This window comes from Epargyreus clarus, unplaced genomic scaffold, assembly GCF_041222505.1.
Source record: "Epargyreus clarus isolate Ecla_fem2 unplaced genomic scaffold, WU_Ecla_fem_2.2 ptg000019l, whole genome shotgun sequence".
NCBI lineage: Eukaryota > Metazoa > Arthropoda > Insecta > Lepidoptera > Hesperiidae > Epargyreus > Epargyreus clarus.
The window spans coordinates 3,131,331-3,155,731 of record NW_027332227.1 but is presented as its reverse complement, the minus strand read 5'-3'; the positions used below and the strand labels follow the sequence as shown (position 1 = coordinate 3,155,731).

Sequence of the window (24,401 nt, the reverse complement as noted above, 5' to 3'; positions counted from 1 at the left end):
TATTTTAGAAATTAATTATATATTTATAGTATTTATATATATTAATACCTATTTATAAATACCTTATTCGTGCTTAAAATTGTAAATCCGTAATTGGCTGTAAGAAATACTATATAAGAATGTATATATTTGTATGATCTTAAGAGCTGTGGATTTTGTAATAATTAAATAAATAAATAAATACTATTGTAGGCACTTCACCCACATTAACATTATTTATGTGCTTATAGACTATCGCTGTGTGCATTTAGACTTTATATACAATCGTTAGTGTTTAAGTTTAGTGTCTAAGGGTGGGTTGCATCATGTAACTTTAACATTTACAGAAGCCTAACCAACCGTCCATGGTTAAAAAGGTGTTCCTGTTTGATCCTTGTACAAGCAGTTTAAATAAAAAAGGAATAAGTGCTCGTTATTCATACAAAAAAAAATAATTCGTTGCACCATTTTAGTTGAGCTTCAAATTACGTCATAACTAATCCTTAACTTTAACCGCTCGATCGATTCGATCGATTAAAGTTACTGTATTTGTTACCTTCCCTATCTGTCAATTTCGAATAAAAATTGCGGTGTAGCTGTGCACAAATAACGTTAATGACAAATCAATTGGTGCAACGCCGAATTCTTACATTCCATCGCTACCGTCAAAGTTACGGTTATATTTACCGGATCAGTGCGGATCTTTGTTTAGCTTTACGTTCTAGTGTTAGTGCATGTTAAGGACCCTAAGTTTCTAGTGCTTGTACAATAAACTGTTTTATCGTACGGACTTGTGCATTTGCTTAGCCCTTCCCGCACACTCGCTAAGAAATTACACCACACGCATACTCGCATCTCCATACTATAATGGATTTATTTATCGAATAGTAGTATCGTAAATCTTATGTATTTTGAATGTTTTTATTTATTAATTCACTAATTAAAAAGACAAGCATCGCTTTGTATTCATTATCTAAGCTCATTCGTCCCCATCTCGCCAGTCGCCGAGTGCATGCATTATAGGTGTCAGCATCGGGTTCCCTCCTAGGCATTCAATCTGAAATTAATTAATAAAAATACAATAGTAACTGTCATACCCTTAGTATGAGTTTTTACGTTTTGACAAACATGACTGTTATATGTTACTTACGTCCAAACCAAATAAAAGAACGCATTTACAGACAAGAAACAAAATTACCTCATCATATATCTTGCTCTCCAATTCTATTAGTATCTCTCTCGTGTATCGAAAGCTACCAGCTTTCTCCAAAATAGAGATACATTGGTTCTTCAAATGAAGATCTTCAGTTCGCTGCTTTAAAATATCTACCTTTATTTAAGAAAATTGAAATAAGCAATGTAATATTTAAAATTCTATGTATTCTTCTGTATTTTGTCTGAAAAATCCGAAACTGGTCAATGAATTGAATTGATTTTTTATATATTTGCATTTCTGTTTAACAATGTTTTTTACATTTTTTTGCCCTCGAGGAACTCTCGGAAATTAATATATCTTTATGGCCGCCGGAATTGGGCTGCAAGAGGGTGAATTTGCAATCAATCAACTTTTTTAGACTCGGGACCTTATGCACCTAACTGAAAATAATCCTAACGGGGTCTACGCATATCTTTAACTTACATAATATGTATTGCCTAATTTTTATCAACAGCAATAGAAACTTATAAGTTGCTTTTGCTATTGCTAATTGGTATATTTTCAAACCATATATTATATCATTAAGAAGGTGGTAGAACCGTTTGTGGTTCGACTCCGGCGGCACCACCGCCACACCTATTTCTACCTAATAACAGCAGTGTTAGGCGCTGCTGTGTTCCAGTTTGAAGGGTGTGGTAAGGGAGACAGACTTTTCCGAGGCGTTCCAGCTTAGTCCTCAGGGGTAGCGGCGAATCTGTGGCATTTTTTCAAAGGATACTAAGTATTTGGTCAGCGCTATCGGAATGTTGCAGAGCGTGTATTATGGGCAGAGAAAATTTTCCCTCCGTGATATCACTACAGTAATCTTTATTATCTAATTTCTGAAATAAAGCAAAAATCATTAAATTGGCAGTTAGAATCAGTCATTATAATACAGGTAAAGATTCTTATACTACTTATATTTTCAAAATCAAAATAAAAAATGGATGTAACATTCACAGTAAATGGATAGACGTAATATTTTAGAGGGAAAATAGTTGAAAGTAAAAATATATGTGAAGTCCATAATTACCACATTTGTTTTCATCGCAAGATTATCAACGCCCTGTAAAATGATATAAATGTAATATAAATAACACAAATGATTAATTTCAGGTAGAATTCGAATACGATTTGAGGTTGATTGTATATATATATATATATATATCTATGAATTGCTTCTCATTAAATAGATACCTTTTTTTTTCTTTTCGAGGGGGAAACCTTCAAAATGTACCCGACGACGTGGAAGCGACGCCGGGTTATGAGGGATTTTTACCGCATTAAAACCCCCCGGTGGCCGTCCTCAGCGCTTGTTGGAGAACCCGGTGATCTCCGACGGAACACAACCGGAGTCCTCCAAGCGCGATACCCGGATCGGGCTCTGCCCTGGGGAAGCGTTCGCTTCTCCCACAACATCTGGTGATTACGACGGTATGCGGCCCCACATACCGCCGCTCCCACGGTTCGAGCTCCCACTCTTGCCGCCCGCAACCCCGGAAGCCCCCTTTAAGTCGCCTCTTACGACAGGCAGAGGATCGGTGTCCTCTGCCTGTCGTAAGATTTTTACTACTGTGTTCATAAATCCATTGAAAAGTAGCACACAATTTGAATCCTCACCGCTTGGTTAATTAGGTTGCAGTAATCATCTCGTATTTGATAGTATATACCCAGTAGCTGCATTAATTTCATGTAATTAGTCTTGTTCTCACTGAAGATTTGCAGAAATTGAAATACTAATATGAACACGATCGATGTTTCTGAAATGTGGTAAAGCACAAAATTTAATGAATTTTTATATTAGGCAGAGGTTCTGCCAAAATATGGATGGAAATAAAAGAGCTAGAGAAAGGTAGAGTTTACTATTAGTCAGACTTAGTCAACAGTCCTAGAAGCAGTGATAGTGACGGACTCAATTCGTCCATCATGTGGGCATCTGAATGAAACCACAAGCACTTTAGGCAATTTTAATGGCAAACAAAAATGTTGAAATCTTACTTTGTTTAATCATACCAATATATTCTTCTTCAGAGGGGCATTCTAAGTTATCACGCCAGTAAATTTCGATACCCTGGCCTCGGTGCGCCTCTACGATGGCTTGAGAGTAATATTGGACAGCCTGGAACAAAAATATACTTCTTGTGAGGCTACTTCCTGCGACTAGTTATATGATGGCGCCACAGTTTCTGAACTGTTGATATGTCCACTTTACACAACTCATCATGACATGGTGCTGTTGAACGCTATGATAGTTTTAAGACGACCCGCTGGCGGAGCGGTCATCATGCCGATCTGACGCGCAGAAGGTCCCGGCCAGACAGATTTCTAAATGATGAATTTAGATTTCTGTTTCGAGGTCTGGGTGTTTGTGTATTTGTCTCTGTGTGTGTCTATAGCACCCACGATACAGGGAATCCTAGCGTGGGGCTGTGAGTGTAGAAAGCGTTAAAACAAACATTTTTCATGTATACAAGCACCGAAGAGGCATGATTACGGCGGGAGATTTGTATGTAAACCTAGTAAATAGGAAAACCAGGCAACTAGTAAACTTCATCGCTAACAAAGGTCATGAGCGCCCCTACCAAGGTTTAATTTTTGCGCCTTTTTCAAAGACAAATTATACATCCGACGAGGTAACATCGTTTTTCAACTCATATGCAGATTCGGTCGACAAAATGCCCAAATGTTGTGCCCCTTTAGAGGTGCTGGAGGTTCCCTTTGTGGTTCGACTGCGGAGACACCACCGCTTATTCTGCCTAATAACAGCAGTGTTAAGTGCTTCCGTGTTCCACTTTGAATGGTATTGTAAGGGAGACATCCGAAGTGTTCCAGTTCTCAGAGGTAGCAACATATCGCCCATCCTCAAGTAGGAGTCTAATCTTATTTGTGGTTGATTACAGATGGTCATAGGCGGCAGTAGCCACTTTCTATCAGCCGGACTGCATTTTCTTTTGCTGCTTCGACATTATATTCTTTTGTATTGTATTATTTTGTTGTGTCTTCTATTATTGTATTGTACCTGAGGATGTTCTAAAGCCAATATCTTTTCCAGGGCTATGGCCAAAGCATGGGACGCCGAATTGAGAGTCAGTGCCAAGCTGTAAACAGAATGAGCAACGGGTACTCCGTATCGGATGGTGGCGCCATCATGGATGTCATCGAACCTGAAAATAATACCACAAGAGCTTTTACTACAACGCTTTAAATGCTTTTGGATCTTATGTCTTCGGGTAGAATTTTGTAATAATTTTTATATTATCTTTTCGATGAGGTATGGGATAGAGACTTAAAAATCTCAGATTCGGGTTCTAATACGGCAAATTAAAATATATAAGATTTTTTTACAATCCTCAGCCAAGACTAAAAATATTTATTTAAGAAACATTTATTTCATAAAACACGATTATCAGGGATAAAAAATTAAAGGAAAACGGGGCGTTTGGGATGATTACAGAATTACCACAGGGATGATTTCCACATCACTATTTTAGTGTATCTTAGTGTAGTGTAATATTTTTTTTAAATGTATCACTTGTCTCTTGTCTACGACCCACATTTTACATTTAAATTAGTTTCTAAATTTAAGTCCATTATAAAAATGAGGAAGGTATATTTAAAAAAATCTAGAATATTTTCCAATTACAATAATTACATTAACCCCTTAACATCAGGTAACTCTAACAGATAATGACTTACACGTGCACATGGAAACAATATCTTTATATATATATTTCTTATGTGCGTGTGTATGTCACTGAACTCCTCCTAACCGACTGGACTGATTTTGATGAAATTTGTTGTGTGTGTTCAAGGGGACTTGAGAATGGTTTAGATTCACAATTTAGTCCGTGGGAAAAGGTTTTTTTAATACATTTTTAATTCGTAGGTAGATATAGAATCGGAAACTATGCATTTGATCAAGTGATGATCTTTAGCAAAGTTGTTGTCTAAGAGCCCACGAGGGTTTGGGAGTTGGTAAAACCAATTTTCGACAGATGGCACCACTGTCATTCCAATGCAGGTACAAATTTTCCGTTTTATGTATGTCATATTATTTCTTTAAAATGCGGGCGAAGCCGCGGGCACCACTAGTATAAAATATAACAATTAACTTGATATAATGAGAAGAGATATTATCACCAACGCCCGTATATAAACGTACATACATTATATTATCATGTCGGAATAATTACTATTAAGGTAAATGCGCTTCAATGTCTTATTACCACATTGTAATTTAAGTAAATAAATGTTAAACACGTAAAAATATCTACTGTCTAAAAAATTGCCTTTTCCGTTTTGTCATTAATTCCCAGATCCCCTTCCCCCATATTATCGACATTATATTATACAATCGCGGAATGATGTGCATCATTTCAAAATTACCTAGTTCGATTCCGTTGATCAAGCAAGATGATAGTATTCGATGTGTGGTCAGCTTAAAAACAATCCTTACCTAATATTATAAATCCGAAAGTAACTCTGTCTGTCTGTCTGTCTGGTTGTCTCTTCACGCCTAAACCACTGAACCGATTTTAATGAAATTTTGTACAAAGATAGTCTGAGACCCGAGAACGGACATAGGATAGTTTTTTCCCGGAAATCCCACGGGGACTAGGGATGGCGATCTAACATCGATTCTTTTGGACCAAAAAATCGATTATTTTAATCGATATTAGCAAGGATTCAATCGTAAACTATGCATTTGATCAAGTGATGATCTTTAGCAAAGTTGTTGTCCATGAGCCCACGATAGTTTCAGAGTTGGTACGACTAATTTTCGCTAGATGGCGTCACTGTCATATGTTAGAATGTCATATTATTTTCTTTTAAACGCGGGCGAAGCCGCAGGCAAAAACTAGTACATAAATACATTTTCAAAGACTTTGTGAGTCGACAAAACAACCAAAATCCTTTTCATCTTAATAAAGGACCACGGATATAATAATTCAGATGTTTAGTATTCAGCGATGAAACTTAAGTACGAAACTATACCAAAAAAATAATATTTGCTTATATCCATTAATTTTTTGTCACCGGATCGCTGACCTTAAATAGTATATAATTAATTTATACAGACGCCCATAGATACAAAGTATATGATAAAAAAAATATTTCTGCGATAGAATTAAAAGGCCCATTAAAAATTAGCATAGTTAATGAAGGTCTCAGTAGTAATATTTTTTTATACTAGGTATACGAGTAGCAAACGGTCATGTAGTCCGTCTTATGGTAAATAGTTACTCCGCCTACGGTCATCTGTGATCAACCCTATTTAAGACTAAAGGCGACGCAATTGTGGCTTACTTCAAGTAAGCTACTCCTGAAGACTAAATTGGAACATCTTGATTAGTAGTACCCTTCAGAATCGGAACACAAAATTGCTTAACATTGCTTTTATTAGGCAGAAATATGTATGGCGGTGGTGTCTCCGGTGTCGAATCACAAAGATTTTTATCAGCTTCACATTCACGTGGAAAGGTTTTATTTTATATATAAAATTCTCGTGTCACAATGTTAGTTACCGTACTCTTCCGAAACGGCTTTATCGATTTTCACCAAATTTTATATGTATATTCAGTATAAAAATTGGCTTGTCCCTGTAGTTCCGGGACCAGAATAGGGCTACGGTATCCCCTGCCTGTCGTAAGAGGCGACTAAAAGGAGCTTCCGGGGTTGCGGGCGGCAAAAGTGTGAGCTCGAACGACGGCGGTATGTGTGGTCGTATACCGTTGTGCCCACCAGACGGTGTGGCTAGCTTCAAGCTCACCTGGGCAGAGCCCGATGAGGCAACGCGCTAAGAGGACTCCGGTTGCGTTTCTTTGGAGATCCCGAAGTTTTAGTGCGGTAAGAATCCCACATAACCCCGTGCCGCTCCCACGGCATAGGGTACCTTTTGAAGGTTCCCCCTCGTAACAAAAAAAAAAGAAAAGAAAAAAGGTCTGAGAATTGGCTACTATCTATTTTTCATACCCCTAAGGGATAAGGGTTGTTCACCCTTAACATTTTTTATTTATATGGCAACACAACGTTTTCCGGGTCAGCTAGTCATAGAATAAAACTTACACTAAACTTGCTGAGTGGAGTATCTGCATTATCTCTGCTATGGCTTGCAGCTTTTCCTGAGGTACTTTAAGCCAGTAGTTGAAAGCTTGGTAGAAGCCGAGAAAGTATCTGTTCGGAGCTCTTTGTATGTGCATGAAAGGTTTCAAGACTTTCTAAAAAACAGTAAAAATATTTAAATTAAATATTAGTTACTCTGTTATATTATTATGTACTAGGTATATAATATAATGTACTAGTAATCTGTCCAGAAAAAAAAACTATATTACGTTTAGGTATGTAGGTATGTTTTTGGTTTTCTCAAAAAATACCATGCAAAATAGATATCGATTTATTTTTGTTTAAAAAAACACTAACCGCCAATTTTTTTTATAATATAAAAGTAGCAGACGAGCATGCAGTCCACCTGATGGTAAATGGCTACTGCCGCCCATGGACATCTGTAATCAACCCCAGATAGGATTAGATATTCCTACCTGTGGTCGGCCACAAATGCGCCGCTACCCCTGAGGACTAAGCTGGAACGCCTCATAAAAGTCTGTCTCCCTTACCACACCCTTCATACCGGAACACAGCACCGCCTAACACTGCTGTTATTAGGTAGAAATAGGTGTGGCGGTGGTGCTGCCGGAGTCGAACCACAAAGGGTTCCACCACCTTCAAATGCCGCCATGTTATGAGTCTCTATGATAAAGCATAGAAACCTTTATGATATTACCATAAGATAGCTTAGCCTTAATAACTTAACCTCGACAAAATAATTAAAATAGTATAAACAAAAAAATATCTATCTTACCTCATCTTGTTTTACCCTATCGAGTTCAGACGAAAATATCGACATTTTGCTAAACGTTTCGAACTTTGAAAACAAAAAAGATCACTTAATTTTTTAATACTTTAATGATCTAAATTGACAAAAGAGTAAACACATGCGCTAAGCCGCAGAGATGGCAACACAATACCGCTTTTTACCTTGTGAAATAAACTTGATCACACTACAAGGTGAACGACAAGTTGGATTGCAAGGTTGGAAGGTTGTAGAACCTTTTGTGGTTCGACTCCGGCGGCACCACCGCCACACTTATTTCTACCTACTAACAGCAGTGTTAGACGCTGTGTTCTGGTTTGAAGGGTGTGGTAAGGGAGACATAGGTACTTTTCCGTTCCAGCTTAATCCTCTTAGCGGTGCATCTGTGGCCGACCTCAGGTAGGAATATCTGATCCTATTTGGGTTGATTCCAGATTTCCATGAGCGGCAGTAGCCTAATCATCAAAAAGTCTAATAATTTTTAGTTTTAGTGTAATTAATAATAATCGACAGTATAATTTAAATTAATACAACTTAGTATATTTAATAATCATTTTAATACTTTGTTAAAGATATAATGGGCCTTAAAAAAATCGTTAATTGTTGTTTTTTATCTGTTTTGTCATGTACCTAACCACTATCAATAAAAATAAAAAATAAATTTTGTTGGCAACTAACCCTGTTGTTTAAAGTGGATGTTGTGTGATGTGATGGAAGTGGATGTGTGTGGCTTTATTATTATTGTCTACTTAAAGTTTAGATATGAATTGTCATATCTCAACCATTAGTAGATAATTGGATAGATAGTAATTGGATAGATAGACTAGGCAGAAATTGAGAAATGATTATATTTGGTAAGCAAAACATCAGATAGACACACAGTTGAACCTTAATTTTTAATTACGAAAATATATTGAAAATTGCAAAAGGTAGGTATTTGGCACTTCCACGTAAATATGACGAGTAGGTTTCAATTATCTGTATCCCTTCTCCAATTGCTGAGAGCATTTATAATAGACGTCAGTACCGGGTTCCCACCTAAGGCCTTAATCTGAAATGATGAACATGAAATCATTAGATTTAATATCCGCAATTTTGTCTGAAAAATAACATTCGCTTTTTAATTTAAACAACTCTCTCTATAATTCTATAGTTCTAAGTGTATTAGAGAAAAGTGTAGTAAATGCATTGCTTTTTATCGCTTTTTTATACGAATTTGAATCGCAAGAATTGTTTACCTTAGCATAAGTATATTGGGCGCAATGTTTTTGGAGCCACGTCCGCCCTACGAGACAAGTGCTACGTCACGCTCGTCAGCGGCCGCTACGCTTGCCACGTGTAGCATGCATGTCGTAAGCTATCGTGGCACCTACGTCATCCTGGCTATATTATGCTTCCTACGTAACGTTTGTTACATTACATCTCGATTGCATGTAACTTATATCTACGATGTCCCATTGCGTGTTGCGTAATGACAGCTATGTATAAGTATAATTTTGGCATAATTCACCCGGCATTCTTTGGTACGTTTGTGAACGTAAAATGAGAGTATGTAAAAAATGACTGCTCATTTTAATCTAATTAATAGAAATAGTACCTCAGTGTATATCTCTTTTTCTAGTTCCGTCAGTACCTCCCTCGTGTACTGAAAGCTTCCAGCTTTATCTAAAATAGAGATGCAGTAGTTCTTCAAATCCGGATCATTTGTACGAAGCTTTAAAATGTCTGTATTTGGTAAAGGAAAAAATTACAAAAAAATATGCTCTCTTATTCATTTAAATCATTTTAAACTTAGGTGTTCGCGGCGTAGACAGTATAAATTATATAAAATTATTTCGACTTAGCTGGATGGATCGGGATCACAATAAAAATACGATCCATTTTACGTAAATAGCAACAATCCACGCAATTAACTTTAAAATGCCTCTGCTGTAAGCTGTTTAATGTATTTGAGACATGATTTCAAAGGATACTGAGTATTTTATCAGCATCTTCGGAGTGTTTGAGAGCGTGTATTATGGGCAGACTGAATTTGCCCTCTGTAATATCACTACAGTAGCTTGTATCATCGGAATTCTGTAACAAATAATAAATGTATCGTAATATACATTATACATATTAGTGATGATAAATCATTTAAATTTAATATGGAGGTACCTCTGGAATCCCTTTCCTTGCAAGACTGTCGATTCCCTGCAAACAGTAAAGTGCTATGATATCTATCTTTAGTACTTTAACTTTCTTAATCACGAACAAAGTGATATATAGGAGATATACATATATATATTACGATACTTTATTCCCAATACAAATTTGGCAATAATAATATAATTAAATTATACAATATACCTCCTGATTAACGAGATTGCAGTAATCATCTCGGATTTGATAGTAAATGCCTATTAGATGTGTGATTTTCGTAAAATTGGTATTATTTTCACTGAACAGTTGCATCAAATGCAAGGCCATGATGAATATAAATGAAGATTCTGAAATAGACAAGAAATAATTTGCATGATTTATACCATTAATTCCCATTTTATATAACATAGAAGTAATAAACGAGCGTCCTCCTGATGGTAAGTGGCTACGGCCTCTCATGGATATCTGTAATCAACCCTAGATATGATTAGGATCCTGAGGTCAGCCACAGGTGCGTCACTGCCCCTGAGGACTAAGCTGAAATTCCTCGGAAAAGTACATCTCGCTTACCACACTCTTCACACCAGATGACAGCCTTGCTTAACACTGCTATTATTAGGCAGAAATAGGTGTGGCGGTGATGCCGCCGGAGTGGAACCACAAAGGTTTCTACCACCTTCCAAACCTCATTATTTGTAAAGTCTCCACAGTAAATTAAATCTATTATACTAATATTTTGGAATGTACCTAGTTAATGAGATTTCAAGTAATTTCAACGTAAAATTATAACGAGTGTATATTTCATGGTTTTGACATAAAGCCTCTGTTAGAAACTTCTCATAGAATAAATAACATATACTATACTGCCACATATACCTAATCCATTACCACATCGAATGCTACTTAGAGAAATTAAAAAAAAACTATTCCTTCAAAATATACCCTATATTACTTTAGACAGGAGGGCGTGCTTAAGAAAAAAATATGCATATATAAAGGTGCAGTAATCACAGTGGTCTAACACCATCAAAACTGTTTAAAATTTTATAAAATCTCATGTAAATCAAAAACCCGACTGCACCAAAAAGGCTGAAGTAGAATTTCCAAAAGCAGTGAAATACGTATTTCATTATTTTTATCCAGAAAGCCAATACAAAGATTCATAGTAGATGTCTGCTTCAAAAACAAAAGATGTTCAAACGATATTATCCTACTTTATCCTAGTGCTCATTTACGCTATCATCATCAACCCATTACTGTCCCACTGCTGGGCACGGGTCTCCTCTCGGAATGAGAAGGATTAGGCCATAGTCCACCGCGCTGGCCAAGTGCGTATTGGTAGACTTCACATACCTTTAAGCTTTTTTTTTTATAAACCTCTCAGGTATGCAGGTTTCCTCACGATGTTTTCCTTCACCGTTTAAGCAAGTGATAATTAATTTCTAATACGCACATAAATTTGAAAATCAGAGGTGCGTGTCTGGGATTTGAACCTCGGACCCCTCGATCGAGAGGCCGCGTTTCTTAACCACTAGGCTATCACTGCTTTATTTACGTTATATAAAGAACCTATGTGTAAAATTCCAGCACGCTTAAGTTCAGCGGTTTCCATTTGCGTTGATCTCTGGCACAGCAACTCACTCATTTAGTCAGACAGTCATCTCGATGTGTATATATGTACTAGCTGACCCGGCAAACGTTGTGTTGCCATATAAATAAAAAAATGATAAGGGCAAATAACCCTTATCACTTAGGGGTAAAAAATAGATAGTGGCCGATTCTCAGACCTACTGAATATGTATATAAAATTTGGTGAAAATCGGTAAAGCCGTTTCGGAGGAGTACGGTAACTAACACGAGAATTTTATATATAAGATATATTATATAATGTATGAGTAATCTACTCTTAATTTTCTTTATTTCAACACCCTACTCGATAGGTTTGGTTAATTTTTTTTAAACGTGTTACTATTTCGCGAGAAAAATTCACCATTTACGGTCTATAAAATATATAACTTCAGTAATTCAAAGTTTTGGTCATTATTTTACCTCGTTAGAGGTAGAATTTTATTATTTTTATCCAACAAGCCTGATACAAAATTTCATAGTGTTTGCTTCAAAATTGACGGTTGTTCAAATGAACTTTTAACCCTTATTTAACCCTCTACGGGGTTGATTTTTCGGAGGGGGATAAATAAGTGCGTCCTTGTTCCTATCCAGAAAGCCAAATACAAAATTTTATAGCAGTTGCTTCAAAATTAAAGGATTTCAAAAAAACAGTTTTTCCCTATTTTACCCTCTTAAGGGTAGAATTTCCAAAAGGAATTTCTTAGTACTTATTCACGCTATATAGAGAACCTATGTGCAAAATTTCAGAACTGTAAGGTCCTTAGTTTAGGCTGTACGTTGATTTCTGAAAAATGAAAAAGTCATTTAGTTAGTCAGTCAATCAGTCACCTTGCTGTTTTATATATATACGAATATGTTTTTGTAATCTCCGTTTAATTTCCTTTCATTTGATACCCTACTCGATAGGTTCGGTTAACTTTTTTTTTTAAATGTGTTACTATTTCGCGCCAAAAATCCGCCATTTTGATTTTCTTTTACTAACACCTGTCTAAGGACACTCGGGTCATTGAGACAAATATAATGACACCTTAACTGTTGAAATTCATCCAGCCGTTTGTTAGATCGGATCAAATAAAGAAAGACAAACATACAAGATACGCGCGAAAAACATAACCCTTCCTTGGCAGTCGGGTAAAAAACTGCTTACTTTGTTTGATCATATCCATATATTCTTCTTCAGACGGACATTCTAAGACATCTCGCCAGTAAATTTCGATGCCTTGTCCTCGGTGCCCCTCCATAAATAATTCGTTGAAAACAGCAACCGCCTGTAATAGATTAGGTAATGAATAATACAACTGTAAATAATAGTACGTATTATCGTTTTTTATAATATTGAAGCATGAAGTCATATGAAGAATGAAGCACGCGGACGACCGAATTGTGTGTGGTCACTGCCGCCTATGGACATCTGTAACCATGAGAACAGGAGTTGTACCCGAAACCAGAAAGATTGCTGATGATTGAAGGTGCGCTAGCTACTATTCCTGATGACGAAGACGGTCGTCGCACACTTAAGTCTTCTTCCACCGAAATGCAGATCGGTTTTACGGTAGTGCCTGTTCGTTCGAATTATACCTATTCGTTTTACCTTAATAAATTTACCTTGGGATGTCCTAATGCCAAAATCTTCTCTAGCACCATGGCACATGAGTAGGATGCAGCATTGAGGGTAAGGGCCAGACTATATACAAGATGTGCAGCTGGCACTCCGTATCTGGTAGTGGAATCATCTTGAATGTCGTCAAATCTGGAAATAATAAGAGTTGGGATCCTTCGTGATTCGACTGCGGAAGTACGGCTGGTGCATCTATTTCTGCTTTATGACAACATTCTTAAGTATCTGCTGTGATTTGGTTTGAAGGCATTTCAAGTCCTTTCCTGAAGTAGATGGCCAACTTTAGACAGTAATCCTACTTATGTTGATTATTTAAAGTTGAGTGGACTGTAACACTTACCAAAAAGAACTGCAATTTGCTTTTAAAAATCTTATATACTTAATCTTACAAACAAGATGTAAATATATATATCAAAGAAAAAACCACTTCATTTTATGCAAAAAATATTGTGCTTTGTTTAATGTAAGAGTAAATTATCACCATTTCATTATTAAAATTAAATTATTATTACCATTTTTATAATAAAATAGCAATGAGATATACCGGCTACTTGATGGATAATACGGATGGTCAATATGGCTAAAAAAAGTAATTAGCAAATTGTATCTGCATAATAATGTCATCCTATAATTATAATTATAATGTTATAATTATAACTTTCATTGTCTATTACGCAGTTTGGAGATATATTTTTTTATTTAATGTAAATAAACGAATTAAATTCAACTCGATATATGATGTAAACACATACTAATCTCTATTGTGGGGGCCTCCACAAAAGAGGGGGAGTTTGATATTTTTTTCGCTATTTTTTACCTTTATCTACAGTACTTTGTACAAAAATGAATACTAGAAGAATCTACCTGCGTTTCACAATAAAATATTTATTGAAAAACTCAAATGAAAAAAATTATCATTTTATTCGGAAAATAATTTGGGGCCAGGGGGCCTCCACTCCTTTGTTGCTCCAAGGCCTCTGGACCTCTAAATCCGGCCCTGCCTGGCCGGTATAATTTTAGGTAATCCCCGGGTTTGTAGGATTTTTTATATGTAATCCTTTATACCTTAAATACTTTAATATAAGTATTTTAATAATAATGAGATAATTATTATGTAAATATGCGGAGTTACAACGTTTTAAAATGATTCGTAAATAACTTACTTGTTTTTCGCCAAAAATTGTATATTCTTAGGGCGACGACCTTTATAAAAATATACACATCTATATCTATGTATTTTTATATTATATAGATATATATGTATTTTATAAAGGTAAATGGATGTGATGTTTAGCTGCGTAATTGAATGGCGATGTAGTTAATGTACTTACAGCAAGGTGCCAGTGTGAAGAATCTGCATGATCTCTCCGATATATTCCATCTTATCTTCAGAGATCTTCAGCCAGTAGTTGAAGGCTCGAAACAATTCAAGGTGGTATTTGCTTGGTGAGTTATGGATGTGCCTGAATGGTTTTAGGATTTTCTGAAAAAACGATGGAATGTTGTAAGCAGATCAAAATAAAAGCGTGGTTTTACCCGACTGCGGTGGTAATGGTTTTCGAATGCATATTCTTCTTCTAAATTACAGGAGAGTGATTTGTAAGCAATCACAATATTTGTTTTTATAATAATTCTCTAGTTTATATGACAGAAGTAGCAAACGAGCAAGATGCCGCGCATGGCGTCATTCTGTGATGAACTCCAGTTAAGATCTGAACCTGAGGTGTATCACAGATTCGTTGCTACGCTTGAAGACTAAATTGGATCACCTCGGAGTTGGTATCCTTTACCAGACCTTCTAATTCCAAACAGCAACACTTACACTGTGGTTATTATGAAGAAATAGGCGTCGCGGTGGATTCGATTCTATTATCGTCAGATGCACATATTTTCCTAATACCTTTTTAATCTTATTCCTAAACACGGAACAACTTCATTTGTCAGTTCCACCAGAACTTAAAAATGAAAGTATTTACCTGATCCTCATCTATTCTGTCGAGCTTAGCCAAATGTAACGACATGATAATTAAACTGTTGGTCGTCTCTACTGTACGCGTCTCTGTTTGTGGGTAATATGATATGCGCTTCGGTTTCTGTGGTAATATATACTAGCCGTAGTGCTAGTATTGTTCTGAGGTAGGTGCCTAAGTAAATAAATTAAAATATATACTTATGTCAAATTTAACGGCTTACGTTTCCGTTTCCTCACTCCAATGTTTGCATTCGTCATTACACGTTACATGTTCGCATTTTGTGTGCTTAAGTATATAGTAAGTATTTACATTTATTTTTATTCATGAGATGTACCTACTTGTCATAAGTTTTATTTAGTTTTACCATGTTAACAAAACAATATTAACTTTTTCAGACCTGAATGTTTGTTTTTTGGAGTATGTTATTCCCGTTTCTATTCGAGTTAAATAAGTCGCTGTCGAGCAAGGAAATACAAAAAAAAACTGGTCTTCACAGTTTATTTTTCGAGAATATTGATATTTTCCTTATGTGCAATACAGTAACCTATAGTACCTATGCTCTAGACCAGTCAATGTGTCATCTCCAAATTACCAAAGCCATCTCAAACTATGTCACTTAATGAGAACTTCTTCTTCTTTATTTTTTGGAAAAATACCGTTATCTATTTGGACTTCTTTTACTACTATTTGAAAAATAAATTGTAAGCTATGTGTCGGCCAAAATTAAGTATGTATCGTAATTCTTTTGTATTCGGTAAGCTGAACTGTCTGATCCAATTCGTGAAATGTCACACGTAAAGTCTACTTTTTTGATTTTATGAAGGTCCTGTAGTTTCTTATAAGTTTATCAAGATCAACTCCTCCCACCCGAGATTGTACTTCTTCACAATTATCACTCATCTTTTATTTCTTGCCGGCTTTAGACCATCTTTACACATTTTTTTTTCTCCTATGCCAATAAATCTGGATACTATGTTGCTAAAAATCTCAAAATTCGACGTAGACTGGCCCTAGACATGATTGATCTTAAATAAGCCATCAATTGAAACAAAATATTTATTTTAATAGTGTGAATTTTATTCATTTCTTAACTTTATTAATGGGTTAAATTGAATCGATTTTAATACACCTTTAAATACCTTGTTTATTAAACGTATATTTTTGTACCCAATTGAATACTCAAGATAATAATCATAATTTATTTTAAGTAAATCTTATTACTTAAACCTTTCATGTTGTATATTTTATTTAGTTTTTTACATGCGTAATGTTGTAATTACATTAACACAATATATGGATTTGACTTCATAATAATAATGGATTAATTACTTTATTTAATAAATAATTTGTTTTTTTATTAAACCATGATAAGGTCAACCCCAAACCCCATAGGTTATGGGAAATTTAATTACCCATTACATTACATTAATTACCTATTTTAATTACGGCAATTATTTAAGTTAATGTACTGTAATGCAGGTAAGTATAATTTATGATAGAGCTAGTTGACATTTTAACTTCTTTATGAAAATATAAATTGTGCTAATGAGCCTTTGGCAGCGGTGGACAACTTAATTAGCAACACGGACCACATGACCACATGGCCACATCAGGTGATGGTAAATCAGTGCAATTCAGAAAGAGCTTCTGTAATTGGTAGACGAAAAAACAAAAATCTTTAAGTATACACACATTCATACAAATTAGTACGATATATTTTTATTGACTAATATATTTTGAGATTTGCATTTAGGTCTCTTAATGTGGAGGTGTGAGATTCGAATTCACTTGACCCTTATGATATTTAAAGTTACTAAATAACTCCCAAGATTTTGCTATTTATAATTTCGTAAGAAAAAAGTTCTTAAAAAAGGTTTCAACGGTGTGTTTAGTCTGTCAATTCGTACTTGGCTGGGGTAGCGTGCCCAGTATTGTGACAGAAATAGATAGTAGACGGCTATATTCGCCAGTTACTTGTTAGCGCATAAAAGCGGTAGCTTGTTAAAGGCAGTATTTAAAGATAAAAACAGTGGATATGCTCGAACGAGGGATCCGATGTTAGAACCCTAGGCATGCATCTCTGACTTTTCTAAGTTATGTGCGTATTAGAAATTAATGATCAATTGTTTTAATGGTAAAGGAAAACATCATGAAGAATCTATCTATCTATGAAGGTGGTAAAAGCCGCCACATAATGTGGACTGCATTGTCGTTTACTACTCCCACTTGTATATTTCATGAGGAATAATTAGTATTTAGTATCAATTTAATGTAGGTATAATTTAATTATATCATTGTTAATTAAGGTAATTGCATAACTAGTCAAATGAAGTCCTTTTTAACTTTTTTATAAAAAGATTAATCATTTCTAGTTTTTAGTGTAACTAATAATAATCAAATTAGTATAATTTATATTAATAGTCATAATAATGTTCATACTTAATTAAAGATATTCTTAGTTTTTATAAAGTCGTTAATTGTTATTTTTTTTTCTGTGGGTTTCATGTAACTAAAAACTATTAATATACATGTGGTGGAGTGATTTTTAATCTGTGGTGCGGTGAGGTGCGGTGCGGCGTGGCGGGAGAGATAAAATTTTGGCAGGAAGCTAATTGTCATAATTGTCGTTATTATAAAATATTTATGAAAATATATCATCTTCCTCTGAATGTTTCTTTTATTGTGATACACTCAAGAAATATAGCTTTATAACATTTTACTAGCAACAAACTTTTAAAACCTGTTATTAATATCGAATTGACAAATGTTTATATTTGGTAGGCAAAACATCAGATAGACACAAAGTTGAAACTTAATTTTTAATAACAAAGATTTCAATACAAAAATATTGAAACTTGCATATAGTAGGTATTTGGTATCCCTACATAAATTTACGTGTCGATTTCAACATCTCTATCCCTTCTCCAGTTGCCAAGAGCATCTATAATAGAAGTCATTACCGGGTTCCCGCCTAAAGCCTTAATCTGAAACGATAAACATACAATTTACAAGATTTTAACTCCGCAATTTTGTCTGAAAAATAACATTCGCTTTTTAATTTCAACAACTCTTTCTGAACTTATAAGTTACGTGTATTTGAGAAAAGTTAGTACATTCCTTTATTTTTATCACCTATAAAAATATCTATTATTTACTTATAACGCAACAATTGTTTACATACATTTATGCGGCGCAACTACGTATATAGCGCTTTGTCGGCCCTACGAGACAAGTGCTACGTCACGCTTGTCGTCAGCCGCTACGCTTGCCACGTCATGCTTGCTACGTGTAGCATGCATGGAATAAGCTATTGTGATACCTACGTCATCCTGGTTATATCATGCTTCTTACGTAACGTTTGTGACGTTACACCTTGTATTTTACAATTTATATTTACGATGTCCCGTGTAGACAATGCAGCTATGTATGAGTAATTTGATTAAATAAGGTCTGACTATCGTAATATTTATGCCATAGCATGGTATTCCGCTCAATTTAATGTATTTAATGGAAATACTACCTCAGTGTATATCTCTTTTTCTAGTTCCGTGAGTACCTCCCTCGTGTACTGAAAGCTTCCAGCTTTATCTAAGATAGAGATGCAGTAGTTCTTCAAATCCGGATCACTTGTACGAAGCTTTAAAATGTCTGTAATTGGTAAAGGAAAAAATTATACAAAAAATGTTCTCTTATTCATTTGAATATAAATTGTCATTACTCTATAATCATTCATTTTAAAGTTAGGTCTTCGCGGCATAGACACTATTAATTATATCAAAGTGTTTCGACCTAGCTGGATGGATCGGGATCACTATAAAAATATGATCCCTTTTAAGTAAATAGCAACGATTCACGCAATTAACTTAAAAATGTCTCTGTTGTAAGCTGTTTGATGTATTTGAGATATGATTTCAAAGGATACTGAGTATTTTATTAGCATCTTCGGAGTGTTTGAGAGCGTGTATTATGGGCAGACTGAATTTTCCTTCCGTAATATCGCTGCAGTAGCTGTTATTATCTGAATTCTGAAACAAAAAAGATATCGTAATATACATTATACATATTAGTGATGATGTATCATTTAAATTTAATCTGGAGGTACCTCTGGAACGCCTTTCCTTGCGAGACTGTCGATTCCCTGTAAAAAGTAAAGTATATATTATATTTATCTTCAATTTAAGTACTTCGATTTCCTTAAGCTCAGTTAAAGGTTAGCGCGCACGAACAAAGTGATCCATAATTTATATATATAACGATACTTTATTCCGAGAATATAACTATTTTGGCAATATCGCGGCAAGTTAAAATGGCTGTAAGTAATCACGTAAATAAGATACAATTAAATTATAAAATATACCTCCTGATTAACGAGATTGCAGTAATCATCTCGGATTTGATAGTAAATGCCAATTAGATGTGTGATTTTCGTATAATTGGCGTTATTGTCACTGAACAGCTGCATCAAACGCAACGCCAGAATGAACATAAATGAAGTTTCTGAAACAGACAAAGAAATAATTTTCATAATTTACATTAAATATCTTGTGTATTTTGTAGAGATTTCTAGTATTTTGTGCGTGTTAATTTGCATTGTCGTCCCATGTTTCAAATATCTACATACATATTTCATAGCTTTAATCGACATACAAGGTTAATTTAGCTGTTGTTCCATAAAAACATAGAACGTCTCATATAATACACATATAAGATGCACAATACTGCCACATATACGGAATGCATTACCATATCTAATACTACAGAATTTTTATTAAAACGAAAAACCCGACTCCTTATAAAATACAGCCTAATTACTCAGGGCGGAATGGCTGCTTACGAATGAGAAATACATACATACATATGCTTTATAAACATTACCTACCGAAATCGGGCAAAAAGATGCAGTAATAACCTAATCACAAAAAATCCTAATACGATGAGAATTGTTTAAAATCATAATAATCTTATATAAACAAAATAAGCTTACTTTGTTTAATCATATCCATATATTCGTGTTCAGAGGGACATTCTAAGAAATCTCGCCAGTAAATGTCGATGCCTTGTCCTCGGTGACCCTCTATAATTATTTCGATGAAAATTGCAACCGCCTGTAATAGAGTAGGTAATGAATAATACAACTGTATTTTTTTATAATATTGAGGTACTAACAAGCAAACATGCATTCCACCGGATCGTATGTGGTCATTGTCTCCTACAGAAATCTGCAACCAAGCAGTTGTAGCTGAAACCAATCACAGATACACTAGCTACTATCCCTGACGACAACGATGGGTTCTCATATGTAAGTCTTCTTCCAACAAAATGCCTATTCGTTCTATGGTAGAGCCTATTCGTTCAAAGACCTACGTTTTAGACGTCGTTTTAGAATCTTTTATGTTTTTTTTTTTGTTTTTTTTTTTGCGAAAAAATTCTCATAGACCCTCTCCCGTTTGGGAAGCGGAAGGGGTGTATCGGACTCCTACCGACTAAAACTCCGCGGCGTTTCTCTCGACGCTCCCGATTATTGAATGACACTCAGAAATGTCTAAGTTTGCCTAATAACATACCTATAATTAACATACAAATTTTGGCTTAGTAAAATAAATACCCATATTGCCTAAATTAACATAGAAATTTACCTCTGGATGTCCTAAGGCCAAAATTTTATCTAGCACAATGGCAAATGAATAAGTTGCAGCGTTGATGGTAAGGGCCAGGCTATATACACAATGAGCAGCTGGCACTCCGTATCTGGTCGAGGAATTATCTTGAATGTCGTCATATCTGAAAGGTATGAAAGTTCGACTGGTGCATCTATTTCTGTCTTATAACAGCATTCTTCAGTACCTTTTTTGTTGACAAGGAGAGAAAACTTCAAAAGGTACCCGGTGTTGTGGGAGCGACACCTGGTTATGGGGGATTTTTACCCAGTAAAACCCTTCAGGTACCCGTCCTCAGCGCTATGTGTGGGTTTCCAGGATGTCTAACGGAACAAAACCTGTGCTGTGTTCTGATTTGAAGGTAGAAACTCAAAACACGTTTCAAGTTCTTGCGCAAGTTAATTGCTTACCTTCGTAATATGAAATATGAAGGTAAGCAATTAACGACGTCTTCAAAAATAAACTTAATTACATAATTGTACTTACATTATAACGTCCTAATAATGTCATCGTTTTTTAAACAGTTTAAAGAGTTTAGAAATGTAATTCAAATAGGTGCTCATTGTTTACTTTTTAATATACATAAAAGCATAACATGTTACTGGTAAGTAATTGTATTATGTATCATCATATTTATTTCTTTAGGTACATTAAATCACACGTGGGCAATCTCCTGTTCGCGAGTCGCATATTTTCGGGGGCGGCAAAATTTCAAATATGGGCGACTCGAAGTTTTTCTAGGCGGCATAATTCTAGATAGTCATGCGCAGGTTTTTAGGATATAGCCCTTTTTTATGCAATCAACTTGACAATAAGTAAATTAATATAAATAACTATATAAATTAAAATTATTTTTTATCGCCAAGATAATCAAACATAATGTTTAAATAAACCCTATTGATGATGATATAATTATTATGTAAATATACAGTGTATCAACAGAAATATGTTTAAAAATGATTCATAAATAACCTGCGTTTTTTCCGCCAAAAATTGTATTTTATTAGGACGACGACCTTTATAAAAATACATACTATTTATAAAAATACTACTATATCTATATAAAAAATAATGTGAAGTCTTGTTGACTTACAGCAAGGTGCCAGTGTGCAGAATCTGCATGATCTTTCCGATATATTCCATCTTATCTTCAGAGATCCTCAGCCAGTAGTTGAAGGCTCGATACAATTCAAGGTGGTACTTGCTTGGTGAGTTATGGATGTGCCTGAATGGTTTTAGGATTTTCTGAAAGAGACAACAACGGAATGTTGTAACCAGATCAAAATAAAAGCTTGTTTTAATAGGAGTAGTGGGTTTCGAGCGCATGTGTAATTATTATATCTTTCTTCAGGCAAAACGGTTTTAACATATTCTTCTTCTAAATTATAGGAGAGTCATTTTTAGGTAGACACGATATTTGTTTTATAATAATTCTCTAATTATATGATAGAAGTAGCAGATGCGCCCATAGAGTCCATAGACATATATTGTAATGAACCCTAGTTAAGATTTGAATCTGAGGTTGGTCACAGATTCGTTTCTACTCCTGAGAACTAAATTGGAACGCCTTAGAGTTTGTTTCCCTTACCAGACCTTCTAATTCAGAACAGCAGCACTTACACTGTTGTTACTTCAGATATAACTAGTTACAACACATAGATTTTTTGTAAAAGCAGCTACATATTCTCCTAGTACCTACTAAAATCTAAGCATAGCAAATCCTTCCCTAAACACTGAACAACTTCATTTGTCAGTTCCACCAAAATTTCAAAATGAATGTATTTACCTGATCCTCATCCATTCTGTCGAGTTTAGACAAATGTAACGACATGATAATTAAACTGTTATTGATGGTCGTCCGTACTGTGTTCGCGTCTCTGTTTGTGAATAATATAGTAGGCGCTACGGTTTCTACGGCAATATATACTAGTCGTAGGTGCTTAAGTAGATAAATTAAAATATATACTTATGTCAATTTTAACGGCTTACGTTTCCGTTTCCTCGCTCCAATGTTTGCATTACACGTTACATGTTCGCATTTTGTGTACCTAAGTAATAAGTATTTATATATTTTTTTATCATTAGATGTATTTGTTACAAGTTTTATTTTATTAGAGACACTTCTTTCTTATGTCTTTATTCGCCTCCAACATTACTTTTACCATGTTAACAAAATAATTTTAACCATTTCAGACGTGAATTTTTATTTTAAATAAGTGTGTGTAAATAAGCTGCTAAACAAGGAAACACAAAAAAACTGGTCTTCACAATTTGTTTTTCGAAAAAAAAAAATTGTTTACTCTAGATCGCTCATTACTTGTCACCTCCAAATTACGCCATCTCGAGCTCTCTCATTTAATGGGCACATCTTCGGGTTTTCTTGAAAAAATACTGAATATATGGACACCTTTTACAATTTTAAAACTAAAGTATGCTTGAACTGTCTGACCCGATTCGTGAAATGTCACACGTAAATCCCACTTCTTTCATTTTATGAAGGTCCTGTAGTTACTCATAAGTTTATCAAGATCAACTTCTCCCATCCCATTACCACGAGATTGTACTTCTTCACCATTAGAAGTCTTTCAAATTTTATTTCTTGTCGGCTTTAGACCATTTTTTTACTATATTTATTTTTCCTATGCCTATACTTTATTACTGAATTAAAATATTGAAACGATTTTAATAAACCTTTTGATATCTTGTTTCTTCAACTTATATTTTTAGTACCTAATTGAATTATCAAGATAATAATCATAACTTATTTTAGACCTTCAGTTTGTTATTTTGTAAATCTTACTACTCGTATAATACTTAAATCTTTCCTGTTGTATATTTTATTTGGTTTTCTAAATGCATAATGTTCTGATTACATTAACACAATATGTGGATTTACTTCGTTATAATAATTGATAATTATTTTATTTAATAAATACTTGGTTTTTTTAACAAACACAACCATGATAAGGTTGACCCTAAACGCAATTATAGGTTATGGGAATTTAATTACATTACACTACACCGGCTACACGGACTATATGGTAAATACATCAGGTAATGGCAATACAGCCCAGTTCGGCAAGAGTCTCTAAAATAGGTTGATGAAAAAAAAATCGTCAAGTATGCATACATACAAATTAGTCCGATAAATTGAGATTCGAATCCATTTATAATCTTTAAAGTTACTAAATAACTCCAAAGGTCATGCCCATGACAATCTTATTATTACTTGCTTTAAAGGCGAAAGAAAATTTCGTGAAAAAAATTGTTTTTAAAAAAGGATTTCAACGGTATGTTCGGTCTATTAATTCGCACATAGCTAACGTGGTGTACTATG

At 34.7% G+C, this 24,401-nt stretch overlaps 3 protein-coding genes across 6 annotated transcripts; all 3 read right to left on the bottom strand.

Annotated features, from left to right (window-relative positions):
* Positions 1-488: 488 nt before the first annotated feature.
* LOC140750163 (terpene synthase-like) lies at positions 489-8,180 on the bottom strand. Of its 3 annotated transcripts, none has more exons than XM_073083556.1 (9): positions 8,034-8,180; positions 7,241-7,392; positions 4,194-4,338; positions 3,188-3,293; positions 2,795-2,934; positions 2,208-2,240; positions 1,914-2,016; positions 1,178-1,305; positions 489-1,036 (listed from the first exon to the last, which is right to left on the bottom strand). In XM_073083556.1, the coding sequence occupies exons 1-9, from the start codon at positions 8,076-8,078 to the stop codon at positions 959-961; spliced, it is 930 nt and encodes a 309-aa protein (XP_072939657.1). In that variant the 5' UTR covers positions 8,079-8,180; the 3' UTR covers positions 489-958. The 3 variants fall into 3 exon arrangements, with proteins under 3 accessions (XP_072939657.1, XP_072939658.1, XP_072939656.1); XM_073083555.1 differs by having other exon boundaries at positions 490-1,036; positions 3,173-3,293; XM_073083557.1 differs by lacking the exon at positions 2,208-2,240 and having other exon boundaries at positions 3,173-3,293.
* Positions 8,181-8,975: 795 nt separating this feature from the next.
* On the bottom strand, positions 8,976-22,324 carry LOC140750271 (terpene synthase-like). Of its 2 annotated transcripts, none has more exons than XM_073083715.1 (8): positions 22,158-22,324; positions 21,044-21,188; positions 20,392-20,512; positions 19,765-19,904; positions 19,510-19,545; positions 19,330-19,432; positions 9,643-9,770; positions 8,976-9,096 (listed from the first exon to the last, which is right to left on the bottom strand). In XM_073083715.1, exons 1-8 carry the CDS (start codon positions 22,205-22,207, stop codon positions 9,016-9,018), a joined length of 804 nt encoding a protein of 267 aa, XP_072939816.1. In that variant the 5' UTR covers positions 22,208-22,324; the 3' UTR covers positions 8,976-9,015. The 2 variants fall into 2 exon arrangements, with proteins under 2 accessions (XP_072939816.1, XP_072939815.1); XM_073083714.1 differs by lacking the exons at positions 8,976-9,096; positions 9,643-9,770 and adding exons at positions 18,154-18,391; positions 18,928-19,055.
* Positions 10,008-15,423, bottom strand: LOC140750032 (terpene synthase-like). The gene is made up of 6 exons (XM_073083327.1): positions 14,766-15,423; positions 13,422-13,566; positions 12,964-13,084; positions 10,395-10,534; positions 10,203-10,238; positions 10,008-10,121 (listed from the first exon to the last, which is right to left on the bottom strand). The coding sequence occupies exons 1-6, from the start codon at positions 14,813-14,815 to the stop codon at positions 10,008-10,010; spliced, it is 606 nt and encodes a 201-aa protein (XP_072939428.1). The 5' UTR covers positions 14,816-15,423.
* Positions 22,325-24,401: the final 2,077 nt, after the last annotated feature.

Coding starts and splice junctions, on each gene's coding strand:
- LOC140750271 (XM_073083714.1), bottom strand. CDS start 22,207: ATGGAATATATCGGAAAGATCATGCAGATTCTGCACACTGGCACCTTG. Junction 21,189..22,157: donor CTGCACACTGGCACCTTGCT/GTAAGTCAACAA, acceptor CATACCTTTCAG/ATATGACGACATTCAAGATA. Junction 19,433..19,509: donor CAAGGAAAGGCGTTCCAGAG/GTACCTCCAGAT, acceptor TTTTTGTTTCAG/AATTCAGATAATAACAGCTA.
- LOC140750032 (XM_073083327.1), bottom strand. CDS start 14,815: ATGGAATATATCGGAGAGATCATGCAGATTCTTCACACTGGCACCTTG. Junction 13,567..14,765: donor CTTCACACTGGCACCTTGCT/GTAAGTACATTA, acceptor TATTATTTCCAG/ATTTGACGACATTCAAGATG. Junction 13,085..13,421: donor TGGCATTAGGACATCCCAAG/GTAAATTTATTA, acceptor AATCTATTACAG/GCGGTTGCTGTTTTCAACGA.
- LOC140750163 (XM_073083555.1), bottom strand. CDS start 8,078: ATGTCGATATTTTCGTCTGAACTCGATAGGGTAAAACAAGATGAG. Junction 3,294..4,193: donor TGGCTTTAGAACATCCTCAG/GTACAATACAAT, acceptor TTTTTGTTCCAG/GCTGTCCAATATTACTCTCA. Junction 1,037..1,177: donor AGAGCAAGATATATGATGAG/GTAATTTTGTTT, acceptor AATTAATTTCAG/ATTGAATGCCTAGGAGGGAA.